The 19,826-nt window shown below is 33.5% G+C and overlaps 2 protein-coding genes across 2 annotated transcripts; one reads left to right on the top strand and one right to left on the bottom strand.

Annotated features, from left to right (window-relative positions):
* Positions 1–5,312: 5,312 nt before the first annotated feature.
* On the top strand, positions 5,313–6,604 carry LOC140872583 (protein PLASTID TRANSCRIPTIONALLY ACTIVE 7). The gene is made up of 4 exons (XM_073275467.1): positions 5,313–5,402; positions 5,473–5,529; positions 5,604–5,666; positions 6,127–6,604. The coding sequence occupies exons 1-4, from the start codon at positions 5,313–5,315 to the stop codon at positions 6,454–6,456; spliced, it is 540 nt and encodes a 179-aa protein (XP_073131568.1). The 3' UTR covers positions 6,457–6,604.
* A 7,976-nt stretch (positions 6,605–14,580) lies between these two features.
* Positions 14,581–19,355, bottom strand: LOC140872476 (importin subunit beta-1). Its single transcript, XM_073275323.1, has 3 exons — positions 19,198–19,355; positions 15,896–18,319; positions 14,581–15,811 (listed from the first exon to the last, which is right to left on the bottom strand). Exons 2-3 carry the CDS (start codon positions 18,310–18,312, stop codon positions 15,613–15,615), a joined length of 2,616 nt encoding a protein of 871 aa, XP_073131424.1. The 5' UTR covers positions 18,313–18,319; positions 19,198–19,355; the 3' UTR covers positions 14,581–15,612.
* Positions 19,356–19,826: the final 471 nt, after the last annotated feature.

Below are 19,826 nucleotides of genomic sequence, written 5' to 3'. Positions count from 1 at the left end.
TCCTACGTCACCCCTTTTTTCACCTCGGAAGGATATCACTAGAAGACTTTGAATTTTACAAGCAATTTGCAAAACCCCGATCCGGTTTAGGACTTAGACACTGCCTAAACAAAAATTCCTAGTTTACAACTTAGTTTCAGTCCTAGACTGATAGAAACAAAGTTGATTAAAACTCGATTTACTTCGCACAAGATTGATCCTTCAATGATCAGAATAACACTTAGGTGTTTGTGCTTCGAGTTCTTTGATCGATTTTCTAGCTTTGAGACTTTGAATGTTCTCGTAGTAAGCAATGTGAACAGAGGTTTCAACCGCCTTCCACAATCGATCGAGATCTCTATTTATACCATTTGGATGTTAACGGTCATAAATTCAAATGAATATCTTCAGATAGAATTTCAAATTATTCCCGTTACATTTTTCACTTTCAAGAACAAATTCTGGAGCCGACATTTTCCTTTGCATCGCGGCACTATGTTCTGCAGGATGTGTCAGAGTACGGGAAAATTTATCCAAAAAGGTACGATGGTAAACTGGTAATGGATCAGTTTAGCGAGGGTAAACTGATGGAGTCAATTTAGCTAGAAAACTTGTCCTGTTACAGTTGTGATGATACACGAGTCAGTTTAGCGCTTCTTTCCTTTTTAGCATTTTGGTCTTGGCGCTTCAGTTTAGCTTCAAGTCGGCTCAGTTTAGCGCTTTAGTTTAGTTTCCGCTAGATCAGTTTAGCTTGGCACTTCAGGTTGGCTTTCGCTGGATCAGTTTCTCTTCATTATTGATTGTTTGTAAATACCAAAACTTAATTCAACAATGTGATTGTCTTAATGGTTTCAAAAGACTGCTCTCCAAACAGAAAAATTAATGGATGCCTTACGAAACTAATTGTTTTCTAATTGTATGATATATAATATGTTGGGTTTTGGAACACAAATAATCTTGATTTTGATGATAACAATACTTGTTATTGTGTTTGTAGCATATTTACTCTAGTGTAAAGTTGTCAACTCAAGATGAAAGCCAAAACTCGAAATTAGCCAAACTGATTTTCTGGCGAGCTCCAGTATTTTAATGATATCTCACTAATCAATGCTTCAAATGATTAGACGCTAAAATTACTGCATAGAAAACGCAATTTGGAACATATTGTATTTCATGTCAGTTGAGCAAAAACGGATGTTATCTTGATCAAAATAACGTCGGAATTCCAAACTGGATTGGATCAGTTTAGCAAAAAACAAACCATCAGTTTACCTCAAGCAGCTCTGGTATTTTAGTCATATATTGCAGCTCTATTATCCGAACGGAATGATTCACCCTGCATTTAAAATATAAGAAAATGATCTACAAATCATATTCACAAGTTAAAAACTGAATCGGATCCTAAGAAGCTGCTAAACTACATTGAATTCTCTTGTTTGAAACTAAATTCTGCAGAGCAAAATTTTTGGAACAGTCTGGTATATCGAGCATAACTCTCTCATACAAAATTAAAATCGAGTGATTCTTGATTCCATGGAAATCTAAGAGAAAGGGCTACAACTTTAATGTTTATCACTTTGCCCAAAAATCAACGAATCAAGAGATATAGTACTAAACTTATCAAGATAATTGAGAGTAAAGCCCAAGGTGTGAAGAACAAGAAATAAGAAGAGCGTTCACTGTCAAGTTCTTCACACCAAACCAAGTTTATAGAATACTCTTTCTTGTCTGAAATCTTTTTATATCAGGTGAAAAAAACCCAACTCACTCACATATTTGAGAGATGTATTAATAGATTAGTTGAGTGAGAGTCTTAACAAAAAAATATTAAACATTGTGTTTGTAGTCTTGGCATAAAAACGCTAAACATTATGTTGATTGTGAGGTTGCGACCTACAATCAAGTATGGCTAAGAGTTCTTGTTTAGGCAGTGGATAAGTTCTAAACCGGAGTGGGTTTGTACAAATGAGTTGTATAAATCAAAGTCTTCCAGTGATATCTTTCCGAGGAGAAAAAAGGGGTGACGTAGGATTTGTTGAAATCTCCGAACATCCATAAACAAATCCAGATCTATTTATTGCATTTATTTTACTTACGCTACTGATTTTTGAGATGCATTATTGAAGCATTTTATGTGTTCTTCATAGCATACAAAATGCTTGATAAAATGCTTCAACCAAACCGTTTTCATTATTTCAACTTGCATCCTTTTAAAATGATTTACAAAATGTTAAATCAGTTTTTAAGAAAGATTATTTCGAGTGTCTTCCGCTTGGTTTGAAAACCAAACTCGATTTAATTTATCGGTGCTAAATATTTCAAAAACCGAACTATTATAACTCAAATGTTTTAAAAAATGTGTATTCATCCCCCTCTACACATCGTTTTCGATCCTATAATAATCCATTTAGCTAATTTGTATTTCAATTATTCGTTCAAATGTTCATTCTTACTACTTTAATTGTATAAAATAACATTACGTATATCGCACGACATATGTTTTATTTAAATAATTTTTTTGTAGTTTGTAAAAATATTTTTTTCACTTTATTATTATTAGTCATTGTAAAATTAAAATTGTTTACATTTTAATTTCATAGTCAATATTTTTCATATGATCCACCAATTTAATCATATTACACACGAAATATAGTTTGTGCATCGCACGAGTAAAGTACTAGTTAATTATTAAAATAGAGATCCTAATACTTAAATAACTTTTGGCGAAACTTCTTTTTTAATTCCAAATTTACCCTCCACATATTTTATTATAATGTATATAATTATATTCTTCATTTTACTCTCCAACAAAAAAGAAAAATGACTGTTTTTTATTTATTGAATTATTATTTGTTTATATTTTATTTTCGTATTTCATAATAATTAATTATAGAATAATTATCTTAATAAATTTCATGTCATATTTATTTTTTATTTTTTATTTTTAACCCTATCATATTTAATTTTTTGAATATTATAACTAAAGTTAAGAAACATAATATGTGTTCACATAATATTCATGTGTTATATTACAAACACAGTGTATATGCCGAGTCACTGGTATTTTTAAGTGTGAGGAGGAGTTTTGTACGTTGATATTCTTTTTTTTAAAAGAAATATTTTGATATCACCACTTTTGTGTCTTTTTATGCTTATTATTCACGAAAATACCACACATTTTTTTTAAATATATGTTCATTTATTGTTATTTGGTGGCAATTTGTTTATGAAAACAATGCGTTTTTTTTTCAATTTTCCGTATTTTACTAAATTCGATTTTTTTTTATACTAACTAGTTTCTAATCGATTTTGCGAAGCCTTATGTAATTATATCATCAATATTTAAATTTATTATTGATGAAATTTTTTTCATTCTCCTGAAATAGCTATTTTTTTATAAAAAAAAATCAACCATATATTTATCTGTATTTTTAAATTCAATCCTATTACCATCTATAGTTTTAAATTTTTAGATAGTCTATCTCTCCTAATAAAAAAAATGAAAAATCACTAATTTTAAAGACAAAAATTATTATTTTTAGATAAATATTTTAATTGTATATGGAAGCAATGCGTGTAAAAAAAACACTTGTATATCATTGATATATCAAATTTGAATAGGATGCAAAATATTTTGGAAATGAAATTTGGTTAGCGAACAAATGAGATAAATAATACATAGATAAGTTATATAATGTAATATAAAATAATAAAAAATGATAGTTAATATAGTATTTGATTTGATTGATGGATTACATTTTATTTTATTTGATTGATTAATTTTTTATAAAAATTATAAATTATTATTTTGTCATTTTAAGAATAAATAAAATATGAATAATATTATTTATAAGGGTAATATTGTAATTTAAATTCAATGATTTTATTGATGTAAGATAAATAATTAATGATTTTATTGATGTAAAATTAATAATTAATAGATGGATAAATAATATGACGAGAAGAACGCGAGATTGGATAAGATAAGTTATACATAGACTAATAATACCTCATACCAAACTGTACCGAGCGATGAGATTATGCAAGGATAGATTAAAATGTGATTACTAATATAATTTGATAGGATATGAAGTGGTTATGAAAAAATTATAATATGTTTAGGCTACGTTTAATTTAAATGATTGAATTATATAGATAAACTATACCGTGATTATTAAAGAAATTAAATAGGATTTAGAATAATGATTGATAAATAATCATATGTTTACTTTGATTGATTATGATTAGGAATGATACTAAAATTAAATTATGATTCCAAATTTATCCCTTTGATAATTATAGTTGAAAAATATTATTTTTACATTTTTATATTATATAAATTTAATTTTTCGAAATAATTTATGAAATATTTGATAATGCTCCTTAATTTTTTTTAAATAATGATTTTAATTAAAAATAAATACATATATAATTTTTTAAAAGTGCTTAATGTTTTTTATTATATAATATACATTATCGCAAATATAAGATCATATATTTTTAGTTAGTAATAATTATTTAAAACTTTTATATTTAATTGTGTTATTGATTTATTTTCTTATAATTTTTATATAAAAAAATTCATGTGAATATTTCTTTTCATACTTCAAGAATTATAAATGTAAATATTTTAATGTGGCTAAATATTAATGTAAATTATATATATGCTTGTATAAATGATAGGTGAAAAGGAAAATTATGATAGTTTGAGTTAAATTAGATGGATGAATAAACAATTACACCAATTAAAAGGAATTAAAAATTATTCTCTAATAATATTTATAACAGGCTCATGTATTTATTATGATTGATAAAATTTCTAGTAAACACTTGATAGATTATGATAATTAATCAATCCAACTCTAATCAAGCTAAGTTAACACAGCCTTAATTTGAATGATTAAATTTGAGATTGATTTTTTTTCTATTTTTTCACCATGTAAAGATTTATAATCCCTTATAAAATTTAGGATTAAAAAATATTCGTAAATCTCATTATTAACGGGCTTAACGATTTATAATTATTTTTAATTTTGCAACTAAACATAGGATTAGTCAATATTAATTATGTTATCCATCATTTATCAAGGTAAGTAAACACAACCTAAGTGTTTCGTTGCTTTATACAGTATTTTATTTTTTAAATTTTCCTTGATTTTAATCAATTTTTTTAAATACTTGGTATAATTTATATATATTATAATATTAGAGCGATATTATAGTTGTGAAATTTATTAAGCTCCAAACATAGTTACTTGTTGGACTAAAAATGGGCCAGATCTTCAATCAGCCACTAGTTTCTGGCCCATTTATTTGAAGGCCCAAATGAAAATATGAAATATGCAGATAAGCTTTCCTCTTCGTCTTCAATGGCTGCGTTAGCATCAACCTCCAATGGCTTCTCATATTTACATTGTTTTCCGGTAAATTTTATTCAAATCATTGCTGAATCTTTCTCGGTCGTTTTTCTTAGCATAAATGTTCTATTTGTAGAAAGTGGAAGTGAAATCGGAGAATAAATGCCGATTCAGCTGTGTTATGAGGTCACAGGTATGGAGATGTTTGAATCATAAAATTTGAAAAAAATTCACTTTCTTCGTGTGGAATTAATTTCCTTTTGACAGGATGGTTCGATTTCTCAAAACCCAGGCCGCAGCAACAGGAAAATCTGGAGGCGGAGAAAATTGGTATGCTTGGACCTTAATTTTTGTTCGTTTTGGGCTTTATTCAGTCAGTAAGATTTTTGAACTAAGTTTGCCCCGATTGTGTTGTGGAGATGACATTTTTTCCTGAATTTAGAAATGGGATTCGTTTGAATTTGTCCAAACACGAGGTAGCTGTTTATATATAGTGCAGAGAAGTAAGCATGAACATTTGGATTCGGTTTGAGTCTTGAGTTAGGGGATACTGATGCGGTCGATAAGTTCGGGGTTTCAAATGCTTTTGGTTGAAAATGGAAGTAGCTTTGAAATTTGAATGCAATAGTGAGAAAGACAGTATGTTGATATATGACCTTAATAATTCAGATGATGCCATTATGTTCATCCGTCAAAATGAAGTGCCTCATATTTATTCTTCCGTAGTCGAGTTTAAACTCTGATTTTTGAAAGGGGCATGTCAAGTAGACCACACTGATATTTGGCACAGGCTAAGAAAGATAATATGTTGGACTCGAGGATGGCAAGAGTTCCTTTTCTTGAGGAGCAGGTGAGGAAGATAAGAGATACGGGGAAGATGGTCACGATGGACATCGAGAGACTTTTATTGTCGGAAGACAATAGGTTTGATTTCGTGAATGAAGTAGCTGCAGAGGCAAAGCAGTATGTTGAGAACAACCGAGATGAATATGGTGCAAAGAAAGCGATCCTACACGTCCTCAGCAATCGGATGAATGATGCTGGATTTTATAGGCCGGAGGCGTACATAGAACCTGATCCTTTCAAGCCAGGTCCTGGGTACCTGAGACAAGAACTATAGGTGAATTTGCATTGGATATTTGTGATATTGTTGGTACGTTCAAGTGAATATATTGGGTAGATCCCAATTCGATGCGGGAACTGCTTCATAATGTGGATTATGCAAAGTATTGTCAATTTCATTGAAGAAGATGTCCTAATTTTTCCTACTGTGCCAGTTCTTCATTGTCTTTTGACTTGGTCTGTTCCGAGTTTTGGGATAGTAATGGTGGTTGCCATATCTTTTGGAAACCTTTTTTGTATTCTGTGTTTTGTATTGGCTCGGAAAGAAGCACATTTTCCCCTATGTTATTTTTGTGGCATTTGCTCTTGTTGAGAACTGGTTTTGTATGCTATGGCTCCTTTCCGATGGTGTTTAAACGTCTTGCATATAATTCACTTTGTTTCCTTGCTATGTACTATGGCGGTTCACAAGAAAAATGTAAAGCTGCGCTCTTCCTTTTTTGTCCATATCACCCACACGAATGAATATCTTGGTACTTTGTATGCTGGATAGGATTAAATATATATGATGATTTCCAATTCTTTACCCGATTTTGAATAGGTTACGGATAGTGACTGGAACTATTCATTATATATGACGAGCTAGTGGCCGAAACTTTGTATCCAGTTCCATGATAGCATCATTTTTTTGGCTGACTAGAAGCGCGAAATAGACGTGGAAACAGACTCTTGAATACATTGGATTCTCAGTTCTCACAGCAGTGTGTCAAAAGTGGTATCATTGACTTAACCATTTAGTTTTAAACAATGGAGTCACTTTCCTTGTCAAATACCACCAACCAAGTGCTCTGCCAGTTGACTATAACTTGGATCATTACATGACCTTTAGATTGAGTCACTTGTGAAATGGAATGGGACTCTGTGGATAAATTTGGGAATCTCTTCCACGTACCTACAATTAAGGCATGCTTGGTTTACCTTTTTTTTGGTCAGAAATTTTGGGAGATAATTGAATCTATCTGAATATACGGCATATATATATCTCTGGATTTGTATTTTTGAATTGACAATTTTCAGTGGAGAAAACAGTCAATGTAGTCCTCCAAGTTGTCATGTTTTATATTTTGGTCTTTTTTTTACTCAGTTATGTTTTAATCTTGTAATTTTGGTTTTTGTTGTTTTTTAGTCCTACTTTGTCGGAGCACTGACAAGGGGTGTTCATTCGGGCGATTTGGCCCAAACCGAACCGAAATTTCGGTTCTCCGAAAAACCAAACCGAAAACCAAATTGAGCGGTTCGGTTCAGTTTTAACCAAAATTATTTCGGTTTTTCGGTTAACCGGTTTTTTTTAAAAAAAAAAATTTAAAAAAAAATCGGTTTTTTGAAAAAAAAAATTTAAACTAAAACTTTTTTAAAAAAAAAACTAAATATTTTTAGTTATTCGAATAATTTTTTGGAAAAAATTAATGGTTAAATCAAATATTTGTGATTTTGTTCAATCAGTTTTTTCATGAACCAATACCAATACCCAAAAAAAAAATGGTTTTCGGTTCGGTTCGGTTAACCGCAGAAAAAAACCGAACAGAACCGAACCGAAAATCCGGAAATCCAAAAATCGAAAACCAAACCAAACCATTATCGGTTTGGTTTTCGGTTCAAATAAAATTTTCGGTTTCGGATCGGACGGTTATCCGAACCGTGAACACCCTAGCGCTGACGTGTCATGTCAGCACCCAATAAAACCAAAGTTACATGACTGAATGACGAGTCAAAAAGTCAAAAAGAAACTATATATGAACTTAGATGAGTAAATGGACTGTTTTCCAATTTTTAGTATAGTAAATTAAAGTCAAGTCGTTAAAGGTTTAGTTTGATAGGTATTATTAGTTTATATTTGGACTACTCTCTACTATGAAGTATGATCATTGGCGACTTGTTTCAAAATTAAAAAATATTACATGTTGAACTATATAATATGATGTAATAATCATAGGGTTCTTTTTAAGGAGTAATAAGAAAATAAATTCAAAGTAATTAATATCATGTTATGAGACGACATAGGGGGAAAAATGATGAAAAGAATGAGAATGCAAGTGAAATCGATCAGGTGGTCAGTTGGGATGAGTTCATGAGAGCAATTGGACGGTGTGCAGATCAATTGTAGATCAATTGATTTGATCTGCAAATTGATATGCCAGCATCGACAACTACCCATCTGCCAGCATTGACTCATCCGATCAGTTGTAAATGCACATCAATGAGTGAAAAATGGAAAACGAGCAAGATATGGAATAAAATTCTCTTAAATTTCATGTTAAACCGTAATATAAAATTACTTTCATCGATATTATATATTGACCCGAATATCCTACTTAGGGCATGCAATTAATTACGTACGTGATACCGGAAAGATAACACAAGGGCTTCTGAAGCTGCATATATATGGTTTTATTATCTTATTATGATATATAATAACATATATAGATGCATGTTTATGTTATTGCAAGATGCATGGGAACTCATACAGCTTAATTAATGTTTAGCATCGATCGGCGGCGGACCGGAAATTAACCGGAAAACTAGCTATAATTAAGTTAATAGATATCGTCAAGGGTTTTTGGTGGCACCTGGACCTTTCTTTCCTGATCTTGGCTCGTGCTTTGGATTAGGGCCAGCATAGTCATAATCCAACACATTCTTAAATCCCACAAGTTTTCTTGAATTTTCTTGCATTCCGCCCACCTTCAACAAATTAAATAACCACTTCATATTAAGTATATTGATATATAATTCAAAAGAAAATAAAATTTGAGAATTATATAATTAGTTGGAAACATTCTTGCATTGCTCGACTAATAAATTAATTCTATAATCACTTATTTTTAGATGTAGTAAATACTACCTTAAATGTAAGACCTGAATTTTTATTTTATTTTATTTTTTTACCGGTGAATTTGAGTTCGATTTACGTCGAAAACGACTTCTTAATTTCTTTTTATAAAAAAGTGAAAATATAACATTTTTAGTAAAACGCAAGATTTACAAATTAATCAAGCTGTATATATAGTTGTTTTGAGTTTACCTTGACGGGATTGACATCCTGTATGCAAGAACCTTCGACTTTGCCTACAAAAACAAGAGCAATTAATTAGCAACTTAGAGGCAAAATTACTACTGATATTATCAATTAAAGTACTGATGGTTTTAGCTTAATGACCTGCAGATAACAACATAAATAAAGAGACGAAAATTAAAACAGAGGATTTTATAATTGTTGCGTAATTCATGGCTTTCTGTAAGATATATCATCTAAATTTTATTTATTTGGAGAGAAATTATGAGGAAGGAGGCTGCCCTTATATATAAACTACTGTCGATTGTGGTGTCTGACTTACTGTTTAGACAACTAAATTTTCAATATATAAACTCAACACACACACGCACATGCAATTACATCACATCTACGATCAACAACTTTTTAAACAAATTTAAGAACTTTCGGGGTTTGAAGGGACAAAATTTTGGGACTGAAATTAATAATTTTTCATGATTTATGCACAATAATTCATCCCATTCTCCTCCCTAAATTTTTTTTAAAAAAAGTACTATATATATAATATATCTTTTAAAATATATACAAAAGAAAAAGATAAAAAAATGAAGTAAAGAGAAGGAATTTTTTTTTCCAGTAAAAACAAAACAAACTCTTCTGATCAATCGATATGTCCTCGACTCTCTGTCTGTTACAATTCTTTGGGTAGAACGCAACTCACCACGAAAGCTAACTGTTGAGAAAAGGGTGTCCAAGAGGTTATAAAAGCCCTCTCGAAAGGGATGTGAGACGAACTGTCATGTCCACAATGGGTCATATAGCAACTACTTCGTATTCGTCTTCGCTTTACGAAAATGATTAATTCAAGTTGTTAGAGAAGTCCATTGGGTCCCTTCTTCAGACCGCGACGTCAAGAGAAAGAGGTGGCTCCCGTCATGTAGCACTGTGTCCCGCAGAATGGGCCCCTATAACAACTACTTCATATTCGTCATCACTTTACGAAAATGATTAACTCAAGTTGTTATAGAAGTCCATTGGGTCCCTCCTTCAGACCGCGACGTCAAGATCAAGAGGTGGCTCCCGCCATGTAGCACTGTGTCCCGCAGGTTCAAGAGGTGGCTCCCACGCATGTAGCACTTTATCCCGCATAGCACTTATTTCTCGAGGTTTCTGCTGGTGACCATCTCTGATACCATTTTGTCATGCCCCAGGCGCAGGCGCGGGCCTGGTACAATGGGCTCCTATAGCAACTACTTCGTATTCGTCTCTACTTTACGAAAATGATTAACTCAAGTTGCTATAGAAGTTTATTGTAGCCCAATATAAACTCCTTTTAAAGCTTTCATTTTTCTCATGTGGGACAGGGGTCTCACACGAACCATGACACGTTGCCAAGGACTAATCTAGCTTAGGTCAGTCCTAGGATGTAACCCAGCCCAAATTTTTGTTATTAACTATGTATGTTTTGTACTTATTCCACTAAAACTCACATTTTCCACAACTGAAGCCCAGCCCATCATCTTAATTCTAGCGCACAATCTCATGTTATCAAATTTCACTTTTTTCTTCATTTTTTTATTTTTAGCAATTCTAGTCTCTTTTTATGGGAAGTGCTGGTATGATACTGTACTGTACACATCAACACTACATTGTTTTCATGTCATTGTAAATTCGAAAAATGACTAAAATTGCAAAAAAACAAAGCTGGCAGACTAAAATTGAAATATGACAACATAGATGACCAAAATCACAAAGAGACAAACATATGAGCTCAAATTTCTATTTTTTTTAATAGTATAATGTAATGATTTTTTTGTTTTATATATATATTACATTTTCTTGTAATAATCTATAATTTATCACATTAAATTTAAGTTCACCCCAACTCTAATTCTTGTATCCGTCCCCGTCAGCCACGTTATAATTGTGAGCATATGAAAGATATGTACATGACAAAGATTGAAGGTTGACAATATAATATTGGATCAAAATGACAAGAGATAAATATACTTAGACCAAATTAATTACAATTTTTCCTAGCGCGAGAGTTTCTCTCTTTCGTTCGTTTAAGAGCCTTTTGCACAATTCCGACCTTTCATGGCATTTCATTATCAACTTATCAATCAAAGTTCTCAACCATCAATCTTTTTAAGCATAACAAGGTCCTTATCTCTTACAGGCAATAACTCGAGATTTTTCACATTAATATATATATATATATATATATATATATATTATAGAAATTTTCAGCTGCCCAACCAATGATACCCAACTCATCCCGACAACTAAAACCCGGTAGTGGGTTTTAGTGATACGAATTTTTTTAAACAAAAACAACTAAAACCCGGTAGTGGGTTTTAGTGGTCGGGGACGAGTTGGGCAGGAATGATTGGGCAGCTGAAAATTACTCTATATATATATATATAGATTTATTTATTTAGTTATTTATTGATTTCAAGTTTCATCACTTGGTGTCAAGGCAAGGACTTATTTAACAAACGAACTCAAGACCCAATTCAAGTATACGTCGAGTCACTCGAGTTCGAGCTAAGATATTTGAAGAAGCCGTACGTAGCTCTTAGGTAGTGATTAAAAGAACTTCTATGAAGCACTTCTCAACTTTTCTTTGACAAAAATTAGAAATTTTGTTTAAAAAAAAAATTGAAAAGTGCTTTCTATAAGTTTTCTCAAACAGTACTACCTTAATGGTTAATGATTGTGAAACTAGAGTGGTCCAACTCATCAAAGCAATCCGAGCGATACCAGTGAGCTCTCTATCTATATATATGTATATATAATATGGAATTGGATGCATTTTGCATGGCCACCTTGAATATATATATATGGTCTTAATTGATTTCTTGAGGGCGATCGATGATGTCAAAATGCATAACCAAGATTTGAGTCAACGGCACTGTATCCATGTCACTGCAATTTACAAGGAATAGCATTTCATGTGGACAAACATTGTCTAGAAACCCTTTTGCATGGCTAGCTCAAAGCATTTTCAGGTTTTATTTTCCCTTTTTTTTTAGGTACAAATAATAAGTGGGAATGAAGAAAATAAGTTGTCGGTTTATCAAGTTTAGGTCTTGTATGCATGTGATCAGTTGCATGCATGCATCCGTCGGTCAGAAACACAATCTCCTAGCCGTTTGGTATCATTATTATTAATTTTGGTATAACTTATTTTATCCAATCATGCATTTTTCTTGACATATTATTTATCTATCTATTAATTATTTATTTTACATCAATCAAATCATTAATTATTTATCTTACATCAATCAAATCATTGAATTAAAATTACTATATTACCCCTTATAAATAATATTATTCGTATTTTATTTATTATTAAAAGGACAAAATGATAATTTATCATCTTTATATAAAATTTAATCAATCAAATCAAATAAATTATAATCTATCAATCAAATCAAATACTAAATTAACTATAATTTCATATTTATTTTTATTTACTTTATATTACTTATCTATTTATTATTTATCCTACAACTCAAACCTAACTTATTCTTTAAATTATATATATCATCAAAAATATACTTTGACTACATAACCATGCCTGTCTTTTGGAGCGAATTGGATGATCTGCCCGTCTTCCCCTCGCTCTCCTTTCCCTAATATGAACCTTGAGTCATTAGATTCTTTTCCAACCAATGGTTGTTCTCCTTCACACATTAGAATAGCTTTAGATGTCGTACCACGTGACATGTCTCATGCACTTAAAAGTAGTTTTAAAAATAAATGTGTTTGGACAACTATTCTATAAATATATTTTAGTATTTCAAAAGTAATGTTATTTATTTTTATCTTTCATAGTTCAATTCTAAAAACATCTCTCAAGTGTTCTTTAAAAACTATAATTGGATAACACTTTTTAAAAAATATTTTCCAAAAACATTTTACGAAAATTTTATCCAAACACATACTTTACATTTTTTCACATATAAAATACTAAAAACGTTTTTAAACAACTACGCTGCAGAGCATCTTGTTCACATTTATCATTCGCCAAATATGCAGAACTTCTTGATAATAAATTCTATCCTAGCATACGGTAGTATTCACATGCTAAATTCAACGTCTCATGTGACATGCATTCTGTCCTCAACACCCCATTAGCTTTATTCATTTTCATAACATGAACTTCCAAGTTTATCCATTTCAATTGTCGATGTTGCCTTAACACTTAGACTTTCCTACTAGAGCATCATTGCCATCTAGGAAGTCAAAACAACTATCCATATAGAATTATGAAGTAAAGTAGTTTGCCATCATTCTAAATGATGTACACATCTCCATCTTTTCATGTCGATTCTATGGGAACCGATGGATGTTGTGTCGCCTTCCAAGTGAATGTGGTGCATGCTGTTCGTAAGGAACATTTGGCAGGATATTCTTGTTTTTAACTTCATTATCTGCAGACCATGGACATCATGCTAAGGTGGAATCGTGGTCGACCAAATCTTGAAATATCTAATGATAACAGCTTATCGTGTACAAGGACACCCACCATCTAATCTCTTCATTTATGCAGCATCTCGATTTCGAATATGCCCAGCCTAACCTAACCCCTCTCCCCCGACACCACGTCGCAAAAATGAAAGTTTCTAACTTAGATCTTATGTGGTTATTTATTTTGTGCAAAATAGGAACTCAAGGGGCTCAGACAATTTTATGTTAATTTGATATATTCGTTTAAATATTTGAATCAAAGCATCGTGTAAATTAAATCATCATTAAAAAAACTTATTTTTTTAAAAAATCGTACCACCTACGTAAAAAATGAAACTATTGAAATAGACTACTGAAATTCGAACCGGATAGAAATAAACCTACTGAAATTCGAACCAGCGGTGAAATGGATAGATCCGAAAAGCACCATTTAACTAGTGAAATTTTGGTATAATTAGAGGGAAACTACCAAAATATGTGAAGCTAATTTGGCAATTGGCCCTACTTCAAAAGCCATGATGGAAGCTAATTAACGAATCCTTGCAATTGGCCCTACTTCAAAAGCCATGATGGAAGCTAATTAACGAATCCTTGGCCAAACTATGCAGAACTCGAACGACTTCTTGTATAGTCTTAATAAAACCACTAGCAGTTGAACAAATAAGCAGCGGTAACAAATCCAGTTAACAAACAAGACCGACATTTCAAAACCGCCTTTACATTGGAAAGGAGCATAATACAAGGGAAACCAAACTCCATAAGTCCATCGACACAAAAGATTGTACATAAAGAAATGACAATTACAAGGCAAGACCGCAAATACATTGCCTCTTAGACAAAAGTGGTTCTTCGATCATATTCTCGATCTTTCTGATGTCATCACATTTTCATGACATCCCAATAATCCAAGTCTTAGGGTGCTTTGAAACAAATTATATTATACATCGAAAAAGCAAAAATAAAAAAAAAATCTGTACCTTCAACCGGTAGAAAAGAGCAGCAAGCTTGGGCTCATGCATGGGTAGCATTTTTAACCTCAAATGACCTGTGAAACTGAAAACTGGCGACCTATAATGCAAATGATATATGCCCTAACTGAAAAAGGACGACACCACCCCATGTGAATGAATGAATAATGCAGCCTGACCTTGAAAATCGATGGTTTAGACCAACAAAATACAACCGACCGAAATTAAATTTTTTTAAAAAAATAAAATGATGTATGGGCAAAATTATTGTAAGATGAGAAATAGGTGGCAGGGTGGTGGCTGGCTTCAAGTATCATGTAAATCAAAGTTGTAGAACTAACGCAGTCTGCAAGCAGGCAGCATCAGACTGACATGGGGGCTGCTTAATCAATGCGAACACCAATATAGACCAGCAATCAGATGAAACAAGTATTCAGCACGATAACCACTTCCCTTCTCCAACTGCAATCCCCAAGACACTTCTTCCACTCATAAATCCTTCAAAAAGCTCTTTGAAGCAACTGTAGCCAATTCCCCCCCTATGGCAAAATCAATGAACCGAGCCCCCTGATGCTGATGCATGAGTTAGTGACAGCAAGAAGGAAAATGCTTCCGCTGTCAATGATGGCAACGACCGACGTGACACTTCGACTCTGACTCGACTCAACACGACCATATGCATGAAGGTTTAAGTTATATGCGGCAAGTGGACAGAAACTCAAACAGATATGGCACGACTAATGGCCATCCTGGCCCACTCAGCAGATTCTTTAATCAAATGGTCATCTGAAGACAAGCATTCATTTAAAAAGTCTTTGCTTGACAGAGACTGCTGAATCAAAGAACCCGCATTACTGCCCAAAGTATCAGCTAGATCTCCGAGGACTCCTATTGCAGTTTTCATCACGACATCATCCCTGAGATTGATAGAAAAAAACAATCAGATAAAAAAGTAACATATATGGATTTAAAAATCCATAATAAATAACAGAGATACTCACATATCTTTCTCCATGTAAATGCTGTCCAGGAATTGCAGAATGTGAGGTGCATACGGAATCAGAAGTTGGGTTTTAGGAGAGTTCTTGAATCCCTGAAATATCCCAGAATATGCCTCTAAAATTCCATTCCTTAGGAGGTTAGTATATTCCAACATTTCATCATCAACACCTGAGGTGTGGGCAGACAACTCTGCAGCACTCTGCAACATGGGCATGGAATACATCAAATACTTCTCAAAGTTCTCTCCAATTGCCAGAGCTATGTCACCAAAGCATGAAAAGATTGGAGGCTTCACAGACCGGTGCAACTGGTTGCTTGACAAGTCTTTAAGAAGCTGGGTCATTATTCCATCACAATAAGGTATAATAGCAGCCTCCAAAGCCCTGCACAAATCCCCTACAACACCAACGGTGACAGCACAGACTTGATATTCCTCAAAATTCTGAAGTCCCATCTCCAAATACTTATAAAAGTCAGGCATGTACTTGGCAAAGTTGTGACCTGTCGCATAGGCAAGGGCACCAATGGCGAGCATGGCTTCTTCATGAACAGTGGCACTTCTACTAGCAAAAACTCGTAAAAAAAGATTCATTATCTGATCTGCGTACTGCATAAAAGCATACTTGGTTGGTTCCGATGCACCTAATTTCTGGATGATGACCTGCAAGCAACCACACAGAAGGCCTTGTAATTCGTTCTGCTTCTCTCTCTCATCAGAAGAAAGTTTCTGTGCTTCGAGAGTCTTGTGAAGCTCAGTCATGAGTACTTGAACTAGCTCCAACACTAAGTGAGCAGTTTCATCAGTCGAACACCTTACAACTTCATTTAGGGTCTCATAGGCAGCTGTCCTAAGTCGAGACTCACCAGCATCTTCTCTATGAGTAACGTTGAGAAGGGACTGAACAATTTCCTGGAAATAAGGTGTCAAAGGTGATGTTGAGCCCACATCCTCGTAACCTTGAGCTAAGAAATAGAGAGCGCCACATGCTTTCTCAGAGACATTAGGAGCGTCTTTCATGCTCTGGAGGAGAACTGTGATAATCTGTTGGCAGTTTGCTGAGGTAATGATAGGAGTCTCCACAGTTGAACCATGAAGAAATTCAAATATTCTTCCCAGGGTCCACGCAGTTGTATCCTTAACATGGCTATTTGGATCATTAGTCAAGGCAGTGAGCATGAAATTTAAAGCAACATTGACAATAGGAGTTAGCTTGTCAGGTGAAGGTCCTTCTAATATGGAACCAAATGCATACGTGGCAGCTTCTCTTTGCCTCCAGTCTCCCTTAGTTATATTCTCTTCGATAAATGGCATGACGAGAGGAACAATGTCATCCCCAACAGTTCGGGCAACCAAACCAAGGCATGTTCCACCAGCCATTGCAAGATTCCAAGCACCCTCATCCTGATCCTGATCTTCTTCTTGCTTAAGGAGTGTCTCTAATAACATAGGAACGAGAGCAGGTAGTGCCTGCTTAATAAAATAATAGCATGGGACATCAGAATCTGCGGTAAAACCACCTCCATACTCTTCCAAAATATCAATTTCCTCATCGCATATGGAGCTCCAAAACTCAATTGCCTGAAGAGCAACCGGCTCAGCATCTTCTCGGACAGCCTTGGAAGTGATATTGAAAATGTCTTGAATGTATGGAGTTAACTTGTCATAATATGCTGACCCAATCGAGACCAAACACTCAAACGCAGCCTGCCGGATCTTCCCTTCGGGTGAGAGTGTGGCCTCACAAACAACTCTCATTATGTAATCTCGCTCCATATCATTAGAAAAGTTAGCCTGGGCAAATCCCAGAGCATTATAAAGAGCCCGGGTGGCAGCAAGCCTGACATCTGTGTTTCCTTCATTCGCATTCATGCCTTGAACCACAGCTGTAAGAATTTTGTTTACTTGATCTTGATCAACAACCTCTGGACCAACCTCCTCACACAAGTACCCCAGTGTTTCAAGAGTAGCTTGCTTGACATGGGAAGGAACCTGGTGGATATTTGATAGAAGGGATCCTACCAGCTCAGGCCACTGATGATGCGGCAGTTCAATGCCTGCAACTTTTGCAATGACTTGTGATGCTGTGGACCTCGCATCAGATGCAGTCGAGGAGAGGGTCTGTAACAAGCATGCCTTGATTTGGCTCTTCACAGCCGCATCTAATGATAACCATCTTTGCACAAGCTCGTACTTTCTGTGCTGCTCCTTAGCATCCAAAGCATTTTTAAGAATCAAACCTGCCAGTTTCCGGCTTTCAACTGGTTTTTCCTCACTAGCAAGCTCGCCAGAAAGGGATAACAAGAAACCAGGTAGGTTTTGTTCCTGAAACTGTTTCAAGGTCTCCTCAGCGTGCTTTCTAACTGTTGAATCAACTGCTTGCGCACTTAGAAGAACCTGAGTAACTTCCATAGCCATATTCTCCCTACAAATTTCATTTATAAAGAACAAGTTAGTTAAATGAACATCCAAAACGAGCTTAGGTTTAAATGCTAGAAACAAAAAAATGGACTAATATAATAAACGAAGTCAGAGACTTTAAAACAAAATTTAGATTTTAAAATGCAATTCAGATTGAAGTTTAGAGGACTGAAAAAGATGGAAACAAATTTCCGCTGCATTAACAAAGTTCCAATGTAAAATGAAACCAGCAATATTATTAGCAAGTGAATATGGAAAAATGAGTCAACTGGCAGTTGCAGTAAAATAAACTGATATAAAGTCATTTCTATTTACAAGACCCATAACAATACGTGACACAATCAATACTTTTAGCCCATTGGAACAAAACAAGGCAGAATTCAGACACTAATTAACAAAAAAAAAAGGAGTAGGGCCGCACATTTCAATACAAATAATTTGTTTAAGATCCATCAACGAGGAAAGAAAGACTCATTCCTGACTATTAATACAAAAGAAGAGAATGCTAAATCAAGTTTCCACTTTGCCACGTGACTTAAATCAATATATAGAAGAAAGTCAAAACACACCCGAAAAGAATCAACAAGAATCCAAGAACTGATCAGAACAACAACTTGAGCAAAAAATCCAATCTACAAACACTCGCAACATGGATTCCAGCAAATCCGAATCTCCACATTCACAGAGCAAAATATTCAAATTTCCAGTTTCAATTACCAAATAAGAAATCAGATCAATCTAATATACAGATCCAGTAACCCTAGCGCAAGCATTGGATGAATCCAAAATCTACTCGATTACAGCAGGAACAAATTCATTCGCAAGAAAACCACATCACAACGTATACAAATGCTTTAAAAAATCAGAGAATCGTGAAATTACCTGGGGAAAAAAGACGTAGAGGAGGGAGCGAGCGAGAAGCGATCTCACACTAGATCGGATGGATTCGGAAACGGCGCCCCTGTAAACCCTAAACAAAGCTTTTTTTTTAGAGAGAGAAAGAGAGAGAGAGAGTTCGTTGAGAGAGAGGAATTCGGAAAGTGCCGAATGTAAAGCTGACTTGCATTATGGAAAATCTTAATTAAATAATTAAATAATTAAATATATTTTTGAGGCAATCATTCTCTTCTTCCCATCTATCTTTTATTTTTTTTATTTTAAAGCTGGCTTGATGAAATGGCAAAAATAAATATTATCTTTTTCATGTCTTGAATTCAATATTTTTTATGGAACAAATTATTATTTTGATCATGTATATTTGTCACTTTATGATTTTGATCATTTATGTTTTCAGATTTCAATTTTAGTCTGTTATTTTTTTTTTAAAATTTTAGTCATTTTGATGTGGCACTAATGTGAAGTTGACGTATATAGTGGCACGTAAGAATTTTCGAAAAAAAAGACTAAAATTGCAAAAAATCGGAACATACATGACTAAAACTGAAATCTGAAAACATAGAATACCGAAATTGCAAAATGACAAACATAATGATCAAAATTGCAATTTTTAC

This window comes from Henckelia pumila, unplaced genomic scaffold, assembly GCF_033568475.1.
Source record: "Henckelia pumila isolate YLH828 unplaced genomic scaffold, ASM3356847v2 CTG_466, whole genome shotgun sequence".
NCBI lineage: Eukaryota > Viridiplantae > Streptophyta > Magnoliopsida > Lamiales > Gesneriaceae > Henckelia > Henckelia pumila.
Note: the sequence above shows the minus strand (reverse complement) of the source record. Positions and strands in the feature narration are given on the sequence as shown.

What these genes read in the sequence shown, in the direction of transcription:
- LOC140872476 (XM_073275323.1), bottom strand. Translation starts at nt 18,312, where the DNA reads ATGGCTATGGAAGTTACTCAGGTTCTTCTAAGTGCGCAAGCAGTTGAT. An exon ending in ATTTACATGGAGAAAGATAT is followed by an intron (nt 15,812 to 15,895) that starts GTGAGTATCTCT and finishes TATCAATCTCAG; the next exon opens with GGATGATGTCGTGATGAAAA.
- LOC140872583 (XM_073275467.1), top strand. Translation starts at nt 5,313, where the DNA reads ATGAAATATGCAGATAAGCTTTCCTCTTCGTCTTCAATGGCTGCGTTA. An exon ending in CATATTTACATTGTTTTCCG is followed by an intron (nt 5,403 to 5,472) that starts GTAAATTTTATT and finishes TTCTATTTGTAG; the next exon opens with AAAGTGGAAGTGAAATCGGA. An exon ending in TCTGGAGGCGGAGAAAATTG is followed by an intron (nt 5,667 to 6,126) that starts GTATGCTTGGAC and finishes TATTTGGCACAG; the next exon opens with GCTAAGAAAGATAATATGTT.